The sequence below is a fragment of the Leopardus geoffroyi genome, chromosome A1, assembly GCF_018350155.1.
Source record: "Leopardus geoffroyi isolate Oge1 chromosome A1, O.geoffroyi_Oge1_pat1.0, whole genome shotgun sequence".
NCBI lineage: Eukaryota > Metazoa > Chordata > Mammalia > Carnivora > Felidae > Leopardus > Leopardus geoffroyi.
In genome coordinates this window covers 123,761,289-123,785,760 of record NC_059326.1, presented here as the reverse complement: position 1 = coordinate 123,785,760, position 24,472 = coordinate 123,761,289, and the positions used below count along the sequence as shown (strand labels likewise).

At 35.2% G+C, this 24,472-nt stretch overlaps 1 protein-coding gene across 5 annotated transcripts in view; it reads left to right on the top strand.

The window, feature by feature from the left end:
• Positions 1 to 24,472, top strand: part of PLPP1 (phospholipid phosphatase 1) — a 91,332-nt gene that overhangs the window by 25,861 nt on the left and 40,999 nt on the right. For 4 of the 5 annotated variants that reach the window (XM_045493377.1, XM_045493394.1, XM_045493412.1 and 1 more), the window contains one exon: positions 3,867 to 4,021. The exons of the other annotated variant lie outside the window; for it this stretch is intronic. In XM_045493377.1, the coding sequence (XP_045349333.1) occupies positions 3,867 to 4,021 (155 nt within the window). The remainder of the gene's footprint in view (positions 1 to 3,866; positions 4,022 to 24,472) is intronic. 5 annotated transcript variants of the gene reach the window in all.

Sequence of the window (24,472 nt, the reverse complement as noted above, 5' to 3'; positions counted from 1 at the left end):
AGTATTCTCCATTACTATCCTAAAATATTATTGAAAATTATCTCTATGGCAGAGAATATTCCATTGCTTTTTAAATAGAGGTGTCTGTTTAGGGGGATAGATATGCTATGGTGTGTGTGTGTGCATGCGTGTGCCTGCCTTAGTCTGTTTGGTCAGCTGTAACAAAATGCCAAAGATATGGTGGCTTAAACAACAAATTTATTTTCTCATATTTCTGGAGGCTGGAATTGTAAGATCAGGATGCCATCATGGTTGGGTTCAGGTGAGTACTCTCTTCCTGGCTTATAGATGGACACCTTTTTGTTGTGTCCTCTCATGGCCTTTCCTCAGGCATGCACACTGAGAGAGAGATCTCTCTTTTTTCCTCTTCTTTTAACTAAAATGTTTTTTTAAAAGTTTTATTTATTTTGAGATCTTGAAAGAGAGCATGAGTAGAGGAGGGAGAGAGAATCCCAAGCAGGCTCTGCACTGTCAGCACAGAGCTCGATATGGGGCTCTAACCCATGAACCATGAGATCATGACCTGAGCGAAAATCAGGAGTAAGACGATTAACCAACTGAGCCATCCAGACACCCCCCATCTTTTACTCTTCTTATAAGACCAGTCCTGTTGGATTAAGTCATTGGATTTATGACCTCATTCAACCCTAATTACCTCCTAAAAGACCTACCTCCAAGTATGATAAAATTGGGGGTTAGAGCTCCAACATAAGAATTCTTTGGGGCACTGAATTCACTTCATAGGGATGTGCTTCTACACATGTGTATATATAAAATATATGAGCAGTAGAGATAATAATTGTGATATATTTAACCTGAAGAAAGAGATTCATGCTTAGACAGTGACGGTCCAGTATTGAAGCTCATTATTGAAGATTCTTCATAAAGATATTGGAGTGTTATTGCAGGTGGTATAATATTATCATAGAAGGGTGGTTACCTGAGATACCCTTTTTACTCAGACCTCATAGACTACTCAGTTCTCACTCTCCTTAATGTCTCAGTATTTGACATTTTACCTTTCTAGATACAGGCTTGATACTCTTACCTCTGTTGGCTTTTGTATCACAACATTGCCCTATTTCTCTGTTGTTCATTCTTTGCCAAGAATGGCCAGTGTGTGCTACTGAATGAAACAGACACAGCCCCTGCCCTCTAGAGCATGGAATCATCTTTTCTTCCTTTCTCTCCTACAGTCTCTGTTCATGATTTCACTATGGATATTAGTCATTAGCTGATTGTTTTATCTCTGTTAGTTTTGATTTTGGCTGTTTCTGAACTGTTTGATTCCCCTGGCTTAAGTTACCACTTCTAATGCCAATAACTTGCATATTTCTCCCTACTTCTGATTGTTATCCATTATTCATTTAGCCATTTAGTGTCTTTTCATTTAGAGCCAACTGTGTGTGTGCCTGGTGCAAAGAATACGAGAATGATAGCGTCTTTGCCTTGAAGTTGCTGACAGAATGTCAGAAGCAATATATAATACAGTGTGATAGATGAGTCTATAAGGTGCCATGGGACAGATAAGTAAGGCATGCCTGCCTTGGACTGAAGGGGAAATGAGAGGGCAAGTATCCCCATTAGAAGGATGAACATATATGAAGGCACCTAGGGTTTTGAAAACATAGTATGTTCAGGTAACAGCAAATGGTTCAGTGTGATTGGAGTCTTAAGGGCTACATGGGGAAGAGTGAAAGATGAGGCCAGGCTAAGAAGTTACCAGATTACCCCAAAGGCAATATTCTCAATAATACTAAACTAATTTTGTTCCATCATAAACCACCTTCCACTCCTAACTTCACATTTCTGTCCGTGGGACCACCATTTTATTTCCAAACCCTGAAGTTCACCTTCAAGTCTGCCTCAGTAATTGTGACCAGGCGTGAAGTTGAGTCATTTCTATATTCACAACACTCTTTCATGCATCCTTCTCTATTTTCACTGTCAACACACTACTTATCAGTTAGTTCCTGGATTGTTTCAAAGCTGTATGAAATGGTCACCTTTCTACTTTTTTTTTTTTAAAGTGAATTTCTCACATCCTTTATCTTACCCTGTTGCTGATCCTGTCTGAACAAAGAGCACAGTGGTATTTTACTTCCTATAGGAAAAGTCCTTTTTCAGGCCAGTATTTTAAATGCTTAATTCTTTCTATTAAACACAATAATCTCAAGCACTATTTATCCCCAAAAAGACACCCATAATTGAAGAATTAAGAGTAATCTGTAGCAGAGAACATTTTATTCCATTCACTTTGAGTTTTTTTATGAACATAATAAGTATTTTATACTGAACAAGCTTTTCCAGACAACACGTCTCCTGCCTCCCGGTCTTGCCTTCTTTTCACAGTTCTAATCTCTTAATTTATCCAGATCACTGGCCTCCTTGGGAGGCCATGTATACATTGACTCTGGAATCAGCCTGTGTTGGAATCCTGGTTCGACTATTTATTAGTTTCAGCAAGGTCTGCATTTGTCTAAGCCTCATAATAACTTTGTGTGAAAAATGGGAGAAGTGGTATTACCTACAGGGTTGTAGGTAAGGATGGAGTTACTCTGCATAGCATAGTGCCTGTCATGTGTGAGCATGTAATACATGTTGGCTATAAAATGTTATATACCTTGAAAACCCCTTGCTCATTCCCTGTCTGCTCTTGTTAGTGCGACCTCCTGCTACGCATGCTTCCTTATACCACGAAATGCTCTCCTTGAGCCCCTCCCTATTGCCTATAGTTTACCTGCTGTTACAAGTTCAATTCAGTTGCTTTTTTTAAAAATCGTCTTTTCTAATTACTTTGGTTCACGTTGACCTCTGAATTCCTATAGGACCTTTTATACCATTTAAGAAATTAGCCATACTTTCTTTTTATGGTATTTCTTTGTAAATTTGCAAACAGTAAGATTCATTTTTTGTCGTACATTCTGTGAGTTTTGGCAAATGCTTAGAGTTATGGATAACCATCACATTTAAGATACAGAACAGTTTCATCACCCTCTAAAAGTTTATCTTGGTATTACTTTTTAAACCATTTCCTCTAGTGTATATTCTGTGTCTACACGTACAGTTTAGGCTCTTGAACCCAGGGTCTGTTTTACACTAGTTTGTGTCTCTCTGTATGGCCTAGGCTAGTACTGAGCTAGTAGTGAGTAAATGCTTGACTGTTTGAATTATATGAAACAAAGCATAAAAACATGGTAAACTTGAGCCTATTACAAAGCTACTAACTTATTTAACTTCTCTTTGGTCTCATTTTATTTGGGTGAAAATTTCATTTTTCCTGTATAACTTACTAAAGTGATTTGGAGCCTTGCCAGGACTAATAAAAATCATTTTAAATTTATCTTGAGGATAAAGACTGAAAGACTAGTTTCTTTCAGTTTTTATTATCAGATGTACTTATGGTTTCTATTTTCTTTCTTTCCCCTCCTTGACTATTTTTGGCTGTTATGATATTGCTCAAAATTAATGTATTCACAAAGTTTTCCCTTTTTTTCTTAAACGTATTTAAGATACTGAACGTCAATTAAAAATAAATTAATTACAAAATGTAAAATATAAATCCTTCTTGTTTTTTCAGCTTTATTTTTCCATGGGCCAATTCCATGGGCATTTCTTTATTGTATGTTTTTAAAATCAGAGGTCAACGCAAGTAAGAGAATTTATACTTGATAAAGGTGGGGCTGATATGGACAAGCTAATGCTGCATGGTTTCCTTAATCTTCACTCTTGGGTATTTTGGAATATTGATCCTTTTCAAAAAGTACCAAATATGGTTAAGAGTTGCATCCCATTCAGTAGACTTTACTTCCTAATGAAGTGAACTGAATTTAACCATGTGTGTCTTTTTTTCCCTTCCCCAACAGCTTCCATGCCTATGGCTGTTCTAAATTTGGGCCAAATATATCCATTTCAGAGAGGCTTTTTCTGTAAAGACAACAGCATCCAGTATCCGTACCATGACAGTACCGTCACATCCACTGTCCTCAACATAGTGGGGCTTGGTTTACCCATTTCCTCTGTAAGTAAATTAATAAGTAGGTAGTGATGGGTATGTTGTGCGGAGGTTGGATGAGGTGATGGAGTTGGGGTGGGAGTAAATCTGTAGCACTGTCTTCACCAGTGTTGATATGGTGAATGACTGAGGAGGATACCCACTGTTTTAACCTAGAGACATTGTTACTTCAGTTACAGGGGGATGTTACCCAAAACAACTTGATGTCATCCTGAAGAATTAGAGAATGATTATTTTACAGTGGAAGGGTTCATTTAAGTCATTTGGACCAACCCCTTTCAGTACATCAGCGAAGAAACTTAGGCCCAGAAACTTGCTTAAGCCCAGTAAGCTGTTTTATGGCAGAGCTATAACTAAGATGATGCTTATTTTATCCTATTTTAAATGAAAATTGAAGCTATAAAAAGGAGATAGATTTATTTATTAAAATTGAGAAAACACTTCAGCACAAAGAATATCAATACATATGCAAAATAAAATCCTCGGAATACATTAAAACTTACTATTTTAAAAATAGTATTGACCTAGATAGTTTATCGGTTTATAGGATAATTTTGGTTTTCATTTTTTCAAATAACTGGAAACTTTCCTTCTAGGTTAAGTTTCACAAATTAGGGTTAGGATTGACCAATGAGATTTTGTGATTACTGTCTTTTATTTATTTATTTTTTTCATGATTACTTTTTTTTATCCTTGGCTGTGATTCCTGAATCTTGCCCTTTGCTGTTTCTCTTTATGTGACTTGGAAATAGAAGAGAAGGAGCAAAGATTTACTCATTGAGTGTCTTGGGAGTGCAGCAGTTCCTGGTGTATTTCTCCTTTTGACTAGTTGTCTTTTGGCAGTTGGCTTCCCCAGATGGTTGACTTAAAAACTTTGTCTTAGCAGACCTCGCAGGCTTGTTTCCATCATAAGACTGGCTAGCTTTCTTTCCCTATTTTGCCCTGATGGCTAAGAATAATAACCTAACTACTTCTTTGGTTTTCCATTTCATACCTGAGTTCTTTTTTTTCTTTTTCACTAGCAGATTTTTGTGTTGTTTTGTTTGTTTTTGGATGGTCTTTAGCACTTTATTGTGGAAGGTAAAGGGTACTGGGTTTTTGTAATGTATCAAGATATATTAAATATTTCCTTTTATTGTCTACACATTCTAATTTGATTGTAAGTACTTTCATAGGATTAAAAGAGGAGAAAAATCTGGGATTTACTTTAGGGAAATAATTAATTTTTCCCTAAAAAGTAATTTCCATCATAATTGGTAAGGTTTATTTTAGGCTTCAAGCTTTTGAAACATTGTGCAGCAAAGCGTATAGTATTGCTACTTAGATGAAAATAGACTGTACTGTCTTACCGTAACTGTACTTTGTATGAAGTGCAGGGTGTTTGCTACTTAGATGAAAATAGACTGTACTGTCTTACCGTAACTGTACTTTGTATGAAGTGCAGGGTGTTTATTGCAGCTGTTATTTTGAGCAGCTATAACCAGATAAAGTTTTTAAAAACTATCCCTTTACTTGAGGAGATAATTGCTTGACTATCAGGAAGTTACTTTTAGTTGTTTGACTTGGTACATTTTATCTGTTTCTTTACAAAGGTTAGTTATATAAATAATAGATACTCATTTCTGAGTTTAAGAAAATCTGTTATATAAAGGAAAAAGAAATCACCCTTAGTTCTACCACCTGAAGACAGTTAATATTTTGATGTTATTTCCTTTAGTTTGACATTTTTTTAGGTCATTATGAACACATTGGAAATTCTGTTTTGTTCCTTGTTTTTTTTTTTTTTTACTAGTTTAATAACATTTTTTGAGTTATTAATAAATATCAAGCACCTTTTAATTTAATAGCAATAAAGCTAAATTTTTAAAAAACAACAGGAAAAGACTTAGATAGGAATCCTTGGGTTCTTCAATACTAATTTGCATAAGGTTGCTATTGAGTGAAGTGACCTGGTATAGAAGACAATTTTATTTTCTGTGAAGTGGTTTGTGTTTGATGTAACTTAATATGCATACATACTTTATAATTGGATGAGTACTAAGATTTTAAACAGTGACTTTATTTTACAATTTGAGGTCTATAATCTTTTTTAAAAAATGCGTTCTGTACTTTTTATCAGCTAATCAAAAAGGATGCAACATTCAGAAAATTATAGATTTCTTTGTTTTTGGTCTTAAGGTTTCTTTTTGGGTTTTAAGAATCCACTTTTTATTTGACATTGTTTTTTTTTTTTTTTCCTCTCCTTTTGACTTCAAGTAGGTTTATCTTCTCCCTCTGTAATTCCTCATACATTAGTTTCGTAAATTTTTACATTTCTAGAAAACGGTAAAATCCTGAATTTTCATGCAAACTTTCAGAGTAATGATAGTAATGATAAAGTAAGTGTTAAATCCCAAATCCCTGTGTTGCAATGAATTAGTATACTTTTTTTAGAGTTTAAAATGTATACAGTTTGGGAATAGAAAACTGTTGTCTGTGTTTAATGGGTTATTTTACATTGACTTGAGTAGTGAGTGTGAGTAGTTGCTTTTTTTAAGTCTTTTTTTTTTTTTTCTGGTTGAAACTTTTTTTTAGGTCTTGATTGCTCCATGGTATAACCTTGTAGTAAAAATGTTTAGCCTAAAGTAATGGTATAGACTATTTTCTGTGACCAGCTTATAAAAACTCCTACAGAGACACTGTATATTATTCACAGTGATGTCAACTGCATCATGACCAACTATGGGTATATTTGGATATATGTGAAAAAGGCTTAGACTGTTTATATATAAATTTTCTTATAAATTAGTGAGGAACAGATGATGCCCTAAAGTAAAGTGAGCAAAGGGCATGAACAGAAAGTTCTCAGTGGAAGACAAAAATTGCCAAAAAATATTTTTAAAAAGATGTGATTTTTTTAAAAAATCAAAGGAGTTCATTTTAACTTAATTATTTATTTTTTTAAAGTTTATTTATTTATTTTGAGAGAGACAGAGAGAGTGTGAGTCGGGGAGAGGCAATGAGAAAAGGAGACAGAATCCCAAGCAGGTTCTGTGCAGTCAGCATGCAGATCCCGAGGAGGGGCTCAAATTCATGAAAATGTGAGATCGTGACCTGATCCACAATCGTGAGTCAGACGCTTAACTGACTGAGCCACCTGGGTGCCCCAAAGGAGTTCATTTTAAAGCAACACTGATAAAATGGTTTGGCCTGTTACATTGGCAAAGGTAAAATCTTTCCCTAGCTTGTCAAGTGTATAAAACAAGTATTCTCATATCCAAAAGTGGGTAGGAGTATAAATTCATGTTGGATAAATATATGATTAGACCTAGAAATTATGTTTCAAATAGTTTACCCTAAGGAAATAGTACCAGTTTCTTGCAGAGAATTAGTTACAAGAATGTTTATTACAACATTATTTTTTTGTAGTAGAAAATTGGAAATAAATTAGTTCAGCTTTAGGAGACTGTTTATGATTTACCCCAGTGATGAAATACTGTAATATCCATACATTTTATAATTTTTGATATTTATTATACTAGAAAGATCTCTTTAATATATTAAGTAGGAAGGAGAAACAGAAGAGTGGTAATGGTTCTCTCTGAATAGTGAGATTATTAGTATATGAGATTATTTCATTTTATCTCTCATATTTCCTATTTTATTTCCTCCCATGAACACATACAATTTTTCAAATAAGGAAGGCTATTTAGAAAATTTTTTTTAATTTAGTAATTTTAAAACCCACTAGAAAGTTTCCCATTTTCATTTTGATAAACATGAAGCTTAACTCTCTGAACTGTATACCCATTTTCACATAGTTTTTCCAGAAGCTTAACTGTTCAGTTTGTGGGTTTAGTTTAGTCTGTCTCCAAGAAAGTACCAAAAGAAAAGATTTAAATAATGATATTTTAAAAAATATTCCTTTTAATGTTTATTTTTGAGGGAGAGAGAGTGTGAGCGGGGGAGGGACAGAGAGAGAGGGAGACATAGAATCTGAAGTAGGCTCCAGGCTCTGAACTCTCAGCCCAGAATCTGATGCAGGCTCAAACTCATGAATTGTGAGATCATGACCTGAGCCGAAGTTGGACGCTTAACCAACTGAGCCACTCAGATGCCCCTAAATAATGATATTTTGGAGATGCATAATAAATCAAAATAAAAATTCCACTCCTTGTCCTTGTTGGGTTGTCTGTGGACTTGAGTGGATTTACTGATAAACCCATATCTATCTCCTTAAAGACAGAAATTTTGTCTTGCATGTAGCGGTATACTATAATCCAATTCTGACGGTAACCACCCAGAATTGGCATTAGATTCCACTAGTTTAAGGTCATAGTCTCCAAAAAGACTGTCCTTACTTTAGTTGTCAGATGTAAGTTTGAGGGTCCGCAGGTCACCCATACTTCTAACCAACTGGCTACAAATCTAGAGGATTTCCATGACTTCCTACCCCTACAAGACTGCCCTCACTTGAGATAGCAGTCACAAGTTTGGGGGTCTCCAGGCCACCTATACTTCTCATCAATCTACTACAAATTTGGAGGTTCCCAGGACCTCAATTTCCCTTGAGGGAACCCTTGAGGCTCCCTTAACCCTCAAGAAATGGGGTTAGGGGAAGCCTGAATGCAGAACTTCTCTGCCCTCTCCCAGTGGAATCAAGGCTTGTCGCCCTTCTAGCACTCTGATGGATTCATCAAGCTTCAACTGTCTGGTGTTTTTATTGGGGTTTCGGGGTTTCATTTATTTCATTCATGTTTGATTAGGTATGATTTACTGAATCATCGGCCATCTGATTAAGCCTCAATCTCCAGTCCCTTTGGCTTCCTTAGGGCTCTAAGCTCCATCCCTCTGATCACTTGGTTGATCTTTCTGGTGACCAGGACCCTACTGTGAGTCATCTTGTCAGCATAAACTCAGGTGTGATCTAACAGGTTCATGAATAACAAAGATACTCCTGTGACTTAGGAAATCCCAGGAATTTAGTCTCTTCTTAAGAGCCAGAGATAAAGGCCAAATTCTTTGTTATAGACACATCTTTCTATCTTTAACTCTATGGACTTGGTGTCTTGAACACAATTCTGCACTCAGATGTTGGTTGATAAAGAGTAATCTTAAGAAGAAGTTTTAGGTTTTCCTTTTCTTTCAGTCTCCCAAGTAACGTTCACTGAGGAATTTGATGTTCTGTCCCTTACAAGATTTCTATTATTAAAGAAAACATAATGCTGACGCTTATTAAAATGGTGACAAAGACTTTATTCAAGATTATTGCAATAGGAACAAGAGATGGAGTTCATCTCTGAATACAACAGAGGCAGACAGTGTGTGAATATCAGGAGATGGAAAATTACTAAGAGAATACTTCAAGGGTAGTGGGATTCCTGCAAAACTGAACTGATAGGATTCTTGTTCAGGGTATACCAGGAGCAGATTGCTTTTCATGCTATGTTTGAAAGAGGTAATGTGTAAATTTGGTATATTAATGATTATACATCCATTTAACAGAACACTTGAAAATATTTTGATAAATCTTAATTTATATTGGATGTACTTAAAGGTAAGAAAAGTTACATAAATATTGAGTATATACTGCTGATTATGAAAACTGAAGTTCTCTTAGTTTCATAGTAGCCAAACTTAATGAATTTCACTGTTGTTTTCCTAAATGCTATGTCTTTTTAAGGGATTCATTGGAAAAAATATCTTCTCATAAAATCTTAAAAATAGTTTCAGGGATTGTTATGGAATGCTTTTGCTAAAGTTAAGGGATGAAGAACTATTGCTTCACATGCTGGGCACAGCTCTACTAAATTAGTGGACATTATTTTCTAACTTAAATGGGTTGAATGTTATTTCAAGATGAGAAACCTGATTTTTGAGAAGCCCTAAAATCTCTTTCTACTACATGAATTTCATCAATGAATTATATGTGAGAAGAATATTGAAATTAAAATGTTGATTTTGCTTACCATAGAAATTAAGTCGTCTTACCATATAAATTGCTTTCAGAGTTCTGTTTCCTCACCACACTTAGATCTCTTCATCACCCCTCACTTTTTCAAGCAGAAAGGACATAAATTTTTATTTAAATGTTTATTTGTTTTTGAGAGAGCTAGACACAGAGCACAAGCTGGGTAGGGTCAGAGAGAGAGAAAGATACAGAATCTGAAGCAGCTCCAGGCTCAGAGCTGTCAGCACAGAGCCCGATGGAGGGCTCAAATCCACTAACCATGAAATCATGACCTGAGCCAAAGTTGGACGCTTAAGCGACTGAGCCACCCAGGTGCCCCAAAAGGGACATAATTTAATTTGGTGAACACTGAGTTGGCAAAATGGCCAAATACAAATGTATTTTTGATGGATATAATGACATTAGTATGCAGTTATATTAAGATATATAAAAAGGTCAAATTTATCTTTTTTACATTTTTTTATACAGTTTATTTTGAGAGAGTGAGCGAGAGAGTGATTACAAGTGGGGGAAGGGCAGAGAGAGAGGCAGAGAGAGAGAGGGGCAGGAAGAGAAGGAGAGAGAATCCCAAGCAGCGACCGTGCTTTCAGTGCAGAGTCCAACACGGGGCTTGATCTCAAAACTGTGAGGTCGTGACTTGAGCTGTAATTAAGAGACAGATGCTCAACTGACCGAGCCACCCAAGCGCCCCGAATTTATCTTCTTTATGTTAACTCTCAACCTTTTTGTAAAACAGACCATTTTTATTTTGCAAACTTTTCATCTCTGAATGTATGAAAATATTTGCACAGCAATACTTGTATTTTTTTCATTATGGACTAAAGAGTCTGAAGGCAGAGTATGTCAGTATGACTTACTTTGGAAGTATCATCTGACATACTTAAGATAAAAGTGTAAGCATTTGGGGTGCTTGACTGGCTGAGTCAGGGGAGTGTGCACGAGGTGATGAGTTCAAGCTCCATGTGTGGCATGGAGTTTACTTAAAAAAAAAAGTAAGCATTTGTGTTAATATTTCATTAATTTATTTTTTTCTTTCATAAATAGTATTTTGAAAACTATAGATGGGGATGTTATGTACTTTTTTTTAGGTTTTAAGAAATTGGTTGAACTCATGACCCTGTGTCTTTGAAAATTTTTTTGTAATTAAAAATAAATTTATACCTTGGATTTGGCAATGAGTTTTTAGGTAACAATACCAAAAGCATGGTCCTTGAAGTCAATAATGGATAAGTTTGGCTTCATTAAAATTAAAAATTTCTGCTCTGTGTATAGTATAGCAAGACTGAGGGAAAATATTTACAAAACACATGTCTGGTGAAGGACTTTATTTGAAATATACAAAGAACTCTTAAAACTCAACAATACGTAAATAAATAGCCCAATCAAAAAGTAGGGAAAAGATCTGAACAGACAGTCACTTCACTGAAGTAGATATATAGATGGCAAATAAACATGAAACAATGGCCAGTATCTTAGTTCGTTAGGGAATTGTAGTTTAAAACAATGAGATACCACTATACACCTATTAGAATGGTTAAAATTCAAAACACAACAGCAACTGCTGGTGAGGATGTGGAGCAACAGATGTTCTCAGTCATTGCTGAGATTGTTGAGATTGTAAAATGCTTTAGCCACTTTGGAAGACAGTTTGTCAATTTCTTGGAAAAGTAACCATAATCTTATCATATGATCTAACAGTCGTGCTTCTAGGTATTTATCCAAATGAATTAAACATTTTATGTCCACAGAAAATCACACAGTATTTACAGCAGGATCTTTATTCATAATTGCCAAAACTTCGAAGCCCCTGAGATGTCCTTCAGTAGGTGAATGGATAAACTGTGGTATGTTCATATGATGGAATATATACAGTGTTAAAAAGAAATGAGCTATCCAGCCATAAAAAGACATGGAAGAACCTTAAATGCATAATGTGAAATGAAAGAAGCCAATCTGAAAAGGCTACATACTATATAATTCCAACTATATGACATGCTGAAAAAACTCTGGAGACAGAAAATGATCTTTGGTTGAAAGGGGTTTGGGGGTGGGGACAGAGGAGGGATGAGGGATTGGTGTACAGAAGGTTTTTGGGACAATGAAACTCTTCTGTATGATGTTTTTGTGGTGGATGCCTGTCATTATGTGTTCATCAAAATGCATAGAATGTACAACAGAAAGAAACCCTAATGTGAACTATAGAGTTTGGTTAATAATAATATATCCATAATATATCCATATTGGTTCATCAGTTAAAGACATTGATAATGGAGGGAAATTAACGGTTGTGGTTGTGGAGAGGGAATGTTCCTGCTCAGTTTTGTTTTTTTTTAATCTAAAATTGCTTTAAAAGATAGAGTGTATTAATTAAAAAAAAATTTTTAAAGAAAAAAATTTGTTCATCAAGTCTAGTGAAATGTCAGTGTTCTTTGGCTAAATATTAGTAATGATTGCTAAAAATGATTATCCTTGTAGTTAATGAATATTTATATATTCATTGCTAGGATTAGGATTATGTGGTAGGAAACTAAAATTTCAGGGCTACGCTTCATCTTATTTATGTTAACTCATAGGAGTATTTTGACTTCAGATTATTGGTTCTCAGGAAAGGAGTGCAAAATTGGTTGACAGTTTAATAAATAAAATGTTTTACTTTATGACTTAGTCTGGCAAAGACTTAAATTTAGAAAATATGACAGTTACTTACAAATTCAGTGCAAGCTTTCAGTTTTTATAATGAAAAAATAAGGAAACAAGTCTTGTGACACAGTCCGATAATTAAGAGAATACATGTGTGGGAGATGTTTAGTACATTTTATGTAAGGGATCATTGCTGTTTCAGGTTTCATTATGTAATAAAACTCAAATAATTTAAAAATTTTTTAGCATCCTGAAAACTAATAGGTTGAATTTAGAAGCTTCTTTTCATAGTGAAGATGTTGTCTAAATACAGGTTCACAGTCCATTATCCCAAACTCTTGGAGTCAAAACTTTTTGAATTTTTGAAAGGTTGTGTGATTTGTATATCTTATGTAATGTTCTCAGCAAGAGTCTAAGACATAATCAAAGACCTTAATATCTGTATAATGAAATATGACTAGTCCCAATTAAGTGAGGTAAATAAGGACCAGGGTCATTCCTTCATTTGTTCAGGTTGGATTTGGATACCAAATGTTAGGAAAGAACTAGGATTTTGAGGGCCTGGGATCTTAGAGTAAAGGATCTTTAAGCCCTTTAAAGAAAGCTGACTTAAAATTATTTAATTTCTTGATCATGTTACGTGGTTACTTTAAACAAATATTTGAAAATCCTAAATTTAGTTTTTGTTGAAAACAGGACTTATGTTTAAAAATGTAAGCTTAAAACTGCTTATGTGAAACTAACTCATTTGTGATGGGAGTGCAGGATTGGTGATGTAAGTCCTAAAAAATAAGCATATCCAATGCAGTAGAGGGATTTTGAATACTACCTTATTCAGTAATTGTGAAGCATGAGCAAAAATAGTGTCTGTAAAGAAGTCACTCGTGAAACATTTTTGTGTTTCCTGTAGCTATAAATAGTTTATGTCATTGTATCTGGCTTTCTACAAGATCACTTAATATTTTATTGTAGCCAAATTCCTGTGGGCTCCTTCTTTTTTTTTTTTTTTTTAATTTTTTTTTCAACGTTTTTATTTATTTTTGGGACAGAGAGAGACAGAGCATGAACGGGGGAGGGGCAGAGAGAGAGGGAGACACAGAATCGGAAACAGGCTCCAGGCTCCGAGCCATCAGCCCAGAGCCTGACGCGGGGCTCGAACTCACGGACCGCGAGATCGTGACCTGGCTGAAGTCGGACGCTTTAACCGACTGCGCCACCCAGGTGCCCCTGTGGGCTCCTTCTTTAAATAAGAAATAAGAATTAGAAGAAATTCTCCAACATTTTTATTAATTATTTTTAAGCTTTCATATTTGGAATGAGAATGAGAAAGGGTCTTAAAAATGACAATTTGCTGCTTTTATCATGAACCTGTGTTTCTAACATGACAAGAAATAGAATTCTGTATTACTTGTAGAAACAACACTTGTGTTTTTACTTGTGGTTTTGGCTTGTGAACAGTCAACACCAGTTCAGAGCATTGTGTCCGAACAGCTTCTTTTTGGAAAGCAGGTCCCAGTTGCTGCCTTATCAGTAGCTGCTCACCGCAGTGGGTAGCAGCAGAGAGGAGTCTTTTTAATTAAGCTACTTTCCAATAGCTCTTCCACAGGCGTGTTTGTCTTGGCTTAGAGGGTGGGGGTGGAAATCCAATTTGTGATCTTGTTGTATCTAGAGGGATTATAAGCAGAGGTCACTGGCAGGGCAAGAAAAGTGGGATGCATGGTCTAGTGATTCAGTGATTTTCTCAGTAGAACATGTGGTAGTTTTGAAGCACAGTGTACAAGTTGTGTGTTTAGTTAAATACACATATGTGTTCTATACATTCTTACACTTGAATGTTAATCTTCTGATATACCTAAAAGCATTCTTCGAGGAGCTCTCAAAATTTGAGAGAGAGAGAAAAAAAATATTTCTGTATAATTTTTATATAATATCTCTGTAACTTGGTGTGGGGAGTATACCCTTGTTTAATTTTAGCAGATTATCTGTTACCTGTTATCTCCAGCGTGGAGAGTATTTCTGTTTCATGTGTCCCAATAAGAAAATCATGGGGCAAGGAGATGAAAAGAGTAACTGACTGGGTGCCTGGGTGGCTCAGTTGGTTAAGGGTCCGACTTCAGATTAAGTAATATCTCACAGTTTGTGAGTTAGAGCCTGGCAGAGGATTCTGTGCTGACAGCTCAGAGCCTAGAGCATGCTTCAGATTCTGTGTCTCCTTCTCTCTGCTCCTCCCTCGCTTGTGCGTGTGCTCTCTCTCTCTCTCTCTCTCTCTCTCCCCCTCTCATAAGAAATAAATAAACTTAAAAAAAAAAAAAAAAGAGTAACTGGAAAGGCATCCATTTTGTTTACTATAGAATTTTGCTTATTCTCTTTGAAATTATTGTAGTTTGGCTGCTCATTGTTTGGCTTAGAATTTTTTCCTATAGGGTAAATGGAAGGCTGTGTTCTTCTGTGGCTTTTGTGTATGAATTATTACAATGTTAGAGATTTTTAAAAATCTCCTCCTAGCAGTTCTCTGAGGCTGGTAGGTGTTTTTCCTTTATAGCTACCAAAGGGTGGAGTTGGGATATTAACCTCAAATCTACCTTACTCTGTAGATCACATTCTTTTTGACAGTACTTCATTGTCTTCAGTGTGGAGTGGGTCTGTTTTGATGAAAGTGGGTAAGCCCAAAAGAGTACAACTCTTTGATTTTGATTTTCTTTTATTAGTTGTAGTTATGAATGTGAATCAAGGTGGTGAAGATTAGATTAGGGAAGAGTGGCAGGAAGCTTGGGTTAGTGATAGCCACTAAACCTTGCAGTGAAGCTTGTCTGTCTATGTTGACTTTATCTGCTGGAACAGTTTCTGAATCCTCATCTAAACTCTTTAAGAGTGAAAATGTGAATCTGATTCTTTGCTCCATTCCTGAAATTCATTGTGACTTTATGTAAGTCACTTAGTCTGTTCATATGTATTTCTCTAACTTGAAAAAGGATGCTTTTGTGTCTATCAGAAAGCCATGAGAAGAGGGCTTGTTTCACTGATGCAAACATCATACTGGTTTCAAAGTCTGACCTTGTTCTTAAGAATAGGGTTAACTGATTTTGCTCCTAGTATAATATGTAAACCACTTTGGTGTTGTATTTTGGAGAAAGGTACTCTCAATTATTCACCTTTTAAGTGGAAGCAAAATGCTTTGCATGTATTTTTTTTCAATCCGTTCCCATTGTCTAACTTTACTACTTGTTTAGGGCTTTCATAAACTTTTCTGTAGACCTTTGAGCAACTCTAGAAGAACATCTGGTGGTTTAGTTTACTTGATATAGTTCAGTAGCCTCCTTGAGGATTTTTGAAGAATAAGCTGATCCTCCCCCTCCCCAAATTTGGTAAGAAATTCTCAGTTCCCTTAACTTTTCAACCTCAAAGATCCAGTTCATTGTCTGTTTCAGCCATTTAACTTCTAATTTTTTTTTTAAATATAATTTATTATCCAATTTGGTTAGCATTACAGTGTGTAAAGCGTGCTCTTGTTTTTTGGGGTAGATTCCCATGGTTCATCGCTTACCTACAACACCCAGTGCTCATGCTAACAAGTGCCCTCTTCAATGCTCATCACCCATTTCCCTCTTTCCCCCAACCCCTCACCCACTCTCAGTTTGTTCTCTGTATTTAAGAGTCTCTTATGGTTTGCTTCCCTCCCTCTCTGTTTATAACAATTTTTTTGCCCTTTCCTTCCCCCATGGTCTTCTGTTAAGTTTCTCAAGATCCACATATAAGTGAAACCATATGATATCTTTCTCTGCCTAACTTACTTCACTTAGCATAATACCTTCCAGTTCCATCCACGTTGCTGCACATGGCAGGATTTCATTCTTTCTCATTGCCAAGTGGTATTCCATTGTATATATAAACCACATCTTCTTTATCCATTCATCAGTTGATGGACATTTAGGCTCTTTCTATAATTTGGCTATTGTTGAAAGCACTGCTGTAAACATTGGGGTACATGTGCCCCTATGAATCAGCATCAACCATTTAACTTCTGTGATCATGTCCTAGTTGATGCCATTTCCGATAACTTAAAACTCTCCACAGTTTGAGTTTAAAGCATTCTGCTCTCTAATCATCACCTTGATGGAAACAGTTCCTGTCAGTCACCAGCAGTTTATAAATTGTTAAGTCTAGTGGTCTTTGTCTTACTTGATCTATTAGCAACATTAAAAAAAAAAACTTAAAAATGTTTTATTTTGAAATAATTTTAGACTCTCATACGAGTTAGGAAAATAATTCAGAGTTCCCTCTTCCCTTGACTCAACTTCCTCCAATGATAACCTGTTTGATAACTGTGATAAAATTCTGAGTATTATTAACTAATATACACTCCTTAATCAGATTTCACCAGTTTCTACACGCAGTTTTTTGGTGTGTGTGTGTGTGTGTGTGTGTGTGTGTGTGTGTGTGTGTGTGTAAAATTCTAGGACATTATCACACGTATAGACTCATGTAACTGTTCAGAACTGTTGATCACCCCAGAGAAACTCCCTCAGACTGTTTCTTTCTAGTCACACCCTCTCCCAGTCCCTAATACTTGACAACCAGTGATTTTTTCTGCACCACTATAATTTTGTCAATCATGTTATATAAATGGATTCATGCAGTATATATCCTTTTGAAATTGACCTTTTTTTTTTATCCCTAGTATGCCCTTAAGATCTGTATAAGTTGTTGAGCGCATTGATAATTGATTTTTTTTACTTTTGAGTAATACATGAATGTATTGCAGTTTATTTTTCTGTTTGTCTGAGGGACATCTTGGTTATTTCCAGTTTTTGACTATTACAAGAAAAGCTCTATGAGGTTCATTTTTTGGTATCTGTGTATGGATGATCAATTATTTATTCCAACATCATTTGCCAAAAAGACTCTCCTTTCTCCATTAAATTGCTTTTGTACTTTTGTAAACAACAACAACAACAACAAAATAGTTGGCTATACTTGAATGGGTGAACATAAGTTTTCATTTTTCTAGGGTAGCTACCTAGTAGTGGAATTGCTGAGTCTTTTAATAAATGTATGTTTAAATTTCTAAGAAACTGCCAAACTATTTTCTGCATCATTTTACATTCTTAACAGAAATGTATAGTCCACTAGTTCTGCATCTTTCCCAGCACTAATGTTGTATTTTTATTTTAGCCACTTTTTTTTCCCTTTTTTTAATGTTTGTTTATTTTTGAGAGAGAGAGAGAAAGAGACAGCGAGTGGGGAAGGGACAGAGAGAGAGGGAGACATAGAATCTGAAGCAGGCTCCAGGCTCTGAGCAGTCAGCACAGAGCCTGATGCATGGCTCTAACTCAAGAACAGCAAGATCATGACCTGAGCTGAAGTTGGACATCCAGCCCACTGAGCTACCCAGGCGCCCCTATTTTAGCTATTCTAATTGGTGTGTAGTGATGTGTCCTTGGGACTTCATTTTGCTTTTCTCTGATGGCTATTGATGTTGAACTATTGATTTCATGTGGTTGCTGCATACCCATGTATCCTCTTTGGTGAAGTGTATGTTCAGTTTTTTGCTCATTTTCTGTTGAGATTTTTATTTATTATTATTATTATTATTATTATTGTTATTTTTAACTGTGGATCTTCATTTATTCTGAGTGCGTAAAGTCTTTTGTTGAATATGTGATTTACAAGTATTTTTCCCCAGTCTGTATCTTGTCTTTTCATTCTCTTAAATGTCTTTTGAGAGTAAAAATTTTAAATTTTGGAGTATCAAGTTTACTGGTATTTTTTTCTTTTATAGACTTGCGTTTTTGGTATTATGTCTAAGAATTCTTCGCTTAATCCTATTACAGAGACTTTTAAAAATATTTTCTTCTAGGGGTGCCTGAGTGGCTCAGTTGCTTAAGTATCTGACTCTTGATTTCAGCTCAGGTCACGATCTCACAGTTTGTGAGATTGAGCCCCACCTTGGGCTCCACACTGGGCATGGAGCCTGCTTAAGATTTTCATTCTCTCTCTCTCTCTCTCTGTCTCTCTCTGTCTCCCCTTCAGCCCCTCCCCTGCTCACACTCTCTTTCTCTCTCTCAAAAAAATGTTTTCTTCTAAAAGTTTAGAGCTTTCTGTGTTGTTCTGTATATCTCTATCATCCATTTTGTGTAAAGTTTTATATGAAGTAAGAAGTTAGATTGAGGTTCATTTTTTTTATGTGTGTATGACTAACCAATTGTTTGAATATCATTTGCTGAAAAGACCCTCCATTGTCCACTGACTGACTTTTGTACCTTTGTAAAAAAAAAAAAAAAAGTTGGCTGTACTTGTGTGGATATATTTCTGGACTTTGTTCTTGCTTTATATATATATATATATATATATAGATACACACATACATACATACATACATACATATATATATGTGTGTGTGTATAGATATCTATAGATATAGATATCTATAGATATAATATATAGATAGATCTATATCTATATCTATATATTATATCTATAGATATCTACATCTATAGATATCTATAGATATCTATATATCTATATCTATATCATATCTATATATTATATCTATATCTATATCTATGTATATATATCTATACATATATATATACACATATATTTATCTATAGATATATATATCTATAGATATATATATACGTATATATACATATATGTATATATATACATATATATCTATAGATATATATATACATATATCTATACATATATCTATATGTACATCTACATCATACATCATATCTATATATACATATACATATATCTATATGTACATCTACATCTACATCATATCTATATATTATATCTATATATATATCTATATCTATATATCTATATCTATATCTATATCTCTATACATATATATACATATATACATATATATATCTATAGATATAGATATCTATACATATATATACATATATATCTATAGATATAGATATCTATAGATATATATGTATATATTATATCTATAGATCTATATCTATATCTATATATTATATCTATAGATATCTATATCTATAGATATCTATAGATATCTATAGATATCTATAGATATCTATATATCTATATCATATCTATATATTATATCTGTATATATATCTATATCTATAGATAGGTATCTTTATAGATATCTATAGATATCTATAGATAAATTTATTTATAGGTAAATATATATTTATAGATATCTATAGATAAATTTATTTATAGATAAATAGATATCTATCTATATCTAGATATATCTATAGATAGATATCTTTATAGATATCTATCTATATCTAGATATATCTATATCTATATCTATATCTATATATCTATATCTATATCTATATCTATATCTATATCTATATATCTTTCCTTCCTCTTATACCACATGTCTTACTGTAGCTTTATTTTGGGTGGTAAAAATATATATTGAGTAGCTAAAAATCAAATCAAATGGAGAAAAAAATAGGTACATTTTTCTCAGTAAATTTCAGGAAGTGTGACTCCTCTAGCTTTGGGTGTTTTTTTTTTTTTAGACTTGTTTTAGCTGTTTCCCTTGTCTTTCCACATAAATTTTAGAATCAGTGTATCTACAAAAAAAATATGGCTGGAATTTTGATAATAATTGCATTAAAGCTGTAGCTCAATTTGGGGAGAATTGACATCTTGAACTTGTTATATCTTCCAATCCATGAAGATGATGTCTTTCTATTCATTTAGGAAAAACAGTCCTTCATCAGTGTTTTGTTGTTTTCAGCATATAGATCCTACATATACTTACTTAGGTTTATAACTTAGTATTTAAGTTTTTTGAACTGTTATTAATGGTATTGTTGGCTTCTAATTGCCCATTGCTACTATATAGATTGTGATTGACCGTGCCACACACACACACACACACACACACACTAGTTCTGAGAGTTTTGGGATAGATTCTTTGGGATTTTCTATACTCCCCTACTTATAATTCAGCCTTACTGGCTGCCTTTTCTCTTTATTCTTTTCAAGTTCCTTCTCCTCCTGACTTTTTAATTTTGGAGTGCTCTGGGTATCAGTTCTTTGGTCTTCTTTTCAATCTGTACCGATTTCTTGGTGATCTCATCCAGTTTCATAGCTCTGAAAACCACCTCTGTGACAAATTTATATCTTCATTTTGGACCTCTCCCTCAGTGGGCTTACTGGCTGTCTACTTGATATGTCTACTAATGAGCACCTCAAACTCAGTACATCCAAGTTTCAACTCTTGGAGCTATCTGTTGCCCGCTCTGATATTCAGTCTCCAATCTTCCCTGTCTCAGTTAATTTAACTTTATTATTATTATTTTTTAAGATTTTATTTTATTTTATTTTTTTAAGTAGGCTCCACACCCAGTGTGGGATTCAAGCTCACAATTCTAAGATCAAGAGTCACATGCTCTACTGACAGAGCCAGCCAGTCACCACCACCCCCCACCCCTTCCCCAAGTTAATTTAACTTTAAACTTTTGGTCTCTCACATGGTAAACTTCAGCGTCATTCATGATTCCTCTTTTATCACACTTATATCCAGCCCATCCTTCAGCAAATACTGTTGACTCTACTTTCAAAATGAATCCAGGGGTGCCCGGGTGTCTCAGTCAGTTAAGTGTCTGACTTGGGCTCCAGCTCGGAGCCTGCAGCCTGCTTTGGATTCTGTATCCCTCTCTCTCTCCGTCCCTTCCCTGCTTGCTCTCTCTTTTTCTCTCTCTCTGAAAAATAAATAAACATTAAAAAAAAAAATAAAGGGCACCTGGGTGGCTCAGTCACTTGAGTGTCCAGCTTTGGCTTAGGTCATGATCTCACAGTTCTTGAGTTAGAGCCCCTCATCAGGCTCTGTGTGGACAGCTAAGAGCCTGGAGCCTGCTTTAGATTCTGTCTCCCTCTGTCTCTCTGCCCCTTTCCTGTTCTGTCTCTCTCTCTCAAAAAGAAAAAAAAGATCAATGAAAATTAATCCAGAACTTGACCCTATAAGATCTGTGCTGAATCTGTGGTTCCTCCTTGCCTCAAACTAGTGCCTGGTACAGAGTAGTAGGAACCCACTTAATTGTTGAATGATTGCTTCTTTATTAAAGAAATGGTACTCAAGTCTTTGAGATTTTACCTTCTCTATTTGAATTATAATATCCCTTAATGTTGACAAAAATAACAGTTATTTTTATATCTTCCTTAAGTTTCTTGAATTCATAAGACTTCTGTTACAGACAAAATTCTTTAACATTTTGATTTGTATACAGAATTGTGTTCAAATGTAGTTAATACTAAGCTTTTCAGAGTTCTTTCTTTAAGATTTAGTGGTAGTTTTAAAATAGGAAAATGTTCTAGTTTCAGTTAATTTAAGTTATAATTTATTGTGCTGGTTAAATTATTTTTAATTTTTAAAAAAAAACATCTCTTTAGTAAAGATTAATATTAATGAAATATACTCATATCAGTGCTCTGTTAACATGAGGGTATGTTATATATAAGGTGAGTGTTCTGAATTGTTTACAGCAAAAGAAAGATTCAGTGCTTTAAAAAAACTGATCTTCATTTCCTTTTCTTGACTTTGGTTTTTTGGTGTAGTTCAGTAATTGTTTTTGTTTCTAGTTCATTTCCTCTCTTTCCCAAACTTTATTTTATCACGTACTCCCATGTACCCAAGTACACTTTATTATATGTGTGAATGGGGCAGAGTGCCTTCACAGGTTCTCTTGAATAGTCACCATGGTTTCATTCTCGTTAAATTTTTTTTTTAATGTTTACTTATTTTTGGGAGAGAGAGATGCACACACAACACAAGCAGGGGAGGGGCAGAGAGAAGGAGACCCAGAATCTGAAGCAGACTCCAGGGTCTTAGCTGTCAGCAGAGAACCTGATGTAGGGCTCTAACCCACGAATCGTGAGATCATGACTTGAGCCGAATTCGGAAGCTTAACCAACTTAACCATCCAGGCGACCCTCATTCTCTTTAAATATATGCAGAAGGAAAAGAAATTAAGCCTTGACATATTCTTGTTATTATCTTTTTAAGTACGATTATATTTTAGGTCCTCACTAGCATCTTTGGCAACTGGTATTTTCAAAATTGACTCTTTCCTACTTGGAATTTTCCCCATTGGTAAGTAAACAAAGGTATATTTTCAAATGACTTAATAAAGAAGGTAGACTAAATGAACACACACCTCCAGGGGCACCTGGGTGGCTCAGTTGGTTAAGTGTCTGACTCAGGTCATGATCTACCAGTCTGTGGGTTCGAGCCCTGCATCAGGCTCAGTGCTGACAGCTCAAAGCCTGGAGCCTCCTTCAGATTCTGTGTCTCCCTCTCTCTCTGCTCCTCTCCCACTAATGCTTTGTTTCTCTCTGTCTCTGTCTCAAAAATAAATAAACATAAAAAAATTTTTAAAAACCCACACACCTCCCTTAGGTTTAGCCTAGGGCCACACTGAGGTATCAAAAATAATAATAGACCCATTATCCTGCAGTTTAGTCTATACCTTTCAGTTCTTTACATTTCCTGTCTCCATCTCCATCCTTCCCTTCTTGTTGAGGAATTAGGAGAAGATTATGATCATTGAGGTATTTCACAAAAGGACATCATTCTCTCTCTGTTTGGTGGTATCTTATATCTCCCAGTGGGGTCTGTTCATGTTCCAGGCTGTTGAGGTATGGTGCCTGACATCTTTGTGTCAGGATTTTTCAGACTGATGCCTAATGCTCTTAGCCTTGGGGCAGCGTACCCCTTAATGATTTGCTGCTGTGGACTCAGGAGTCGCATGCCAGTCTTTCCTGAGCATCAGATAGTTTTATATCCCTGTAATGTAGTACCATTCTGTAGTAAAAAGGAACAGGATCTCAGTCTATGCTACACCATGGATGAACCTTAAAACATTATTTTTTGGAGACATTTGTGTAGTTTTCACTATTAGAAGAGTTCCCTTTATAGTAAAAAAGTTCTTTTTTTTTAAACTTGTTTTATTTTTTATTTTTTAAAATTTACATCCAAAGTAGTTAGCATGTAGTGCAACAATGATTTCAGGAACAGATTCCTTAGTGCCCCTTACCCATTTATCCCATCCCCCTCTCACAACCCCTCCAGCAACCCTCTGTTTGTTCTCCATATTTAAGAGTCTCTTATGTTTTGTCCCCCTCCCTGTTTTTATATTATTTTTGTTTCCCTTCCCTTATGTTCATCTGTTTTGTCTCTTAAAGTCCTCATATGAGTGAAGTCATACGATATTTGTCTTTCTCTGACTAATTTCACTTAGCATTATACCCTCCAGTTCTATCCACGTAGTTGCAATTGGCAAGGTTTCATTCTTTTTGATTGCCAAGTAATACTCCATTGTATATACTCACCACATCTTCTTTAGCGATTCATCCATCGATGGACATTTGGGCTCTTTCCATTCTTTGGCTATTGTTGATAATGCTGCTATAAACATGGGCGTGCATGTGTCCCTTTGAAACAGCACACCAGTATCCTGTGGATAAATGCCTAGTAGTACAATTGCTGGGTCGTAAGGTAGTTCTGTTTTTAGTTTTTTGAGGAACCTCCAGACTCTTTTCCAGAGTGGCTGCACCAGCTTGCATTCCCACCAACAATGCAAAAAAGATCCTCTTTCTCTGCATCCTCGCCAACATCTCTTGTTGCCTGAGTTGTTAATGTTAGCCATTCTGACAGGTGTAAGGTGGTATCCCATTGTGGTTTTGATTTGTATTTCCCTGATGATGAGTGATGTTGAGCATCTTTTCATGTGTTGGTTGGTCATCTGGATGTCTTCTTTGGAAAAGTGTCTATTATGTCTTTTGCCCATTTTTTCACTGGATTATTTGTTTTTTGGGTGTTGAGTTTGATAAGTTCTTTATAGATTTTGGATACTAACCCT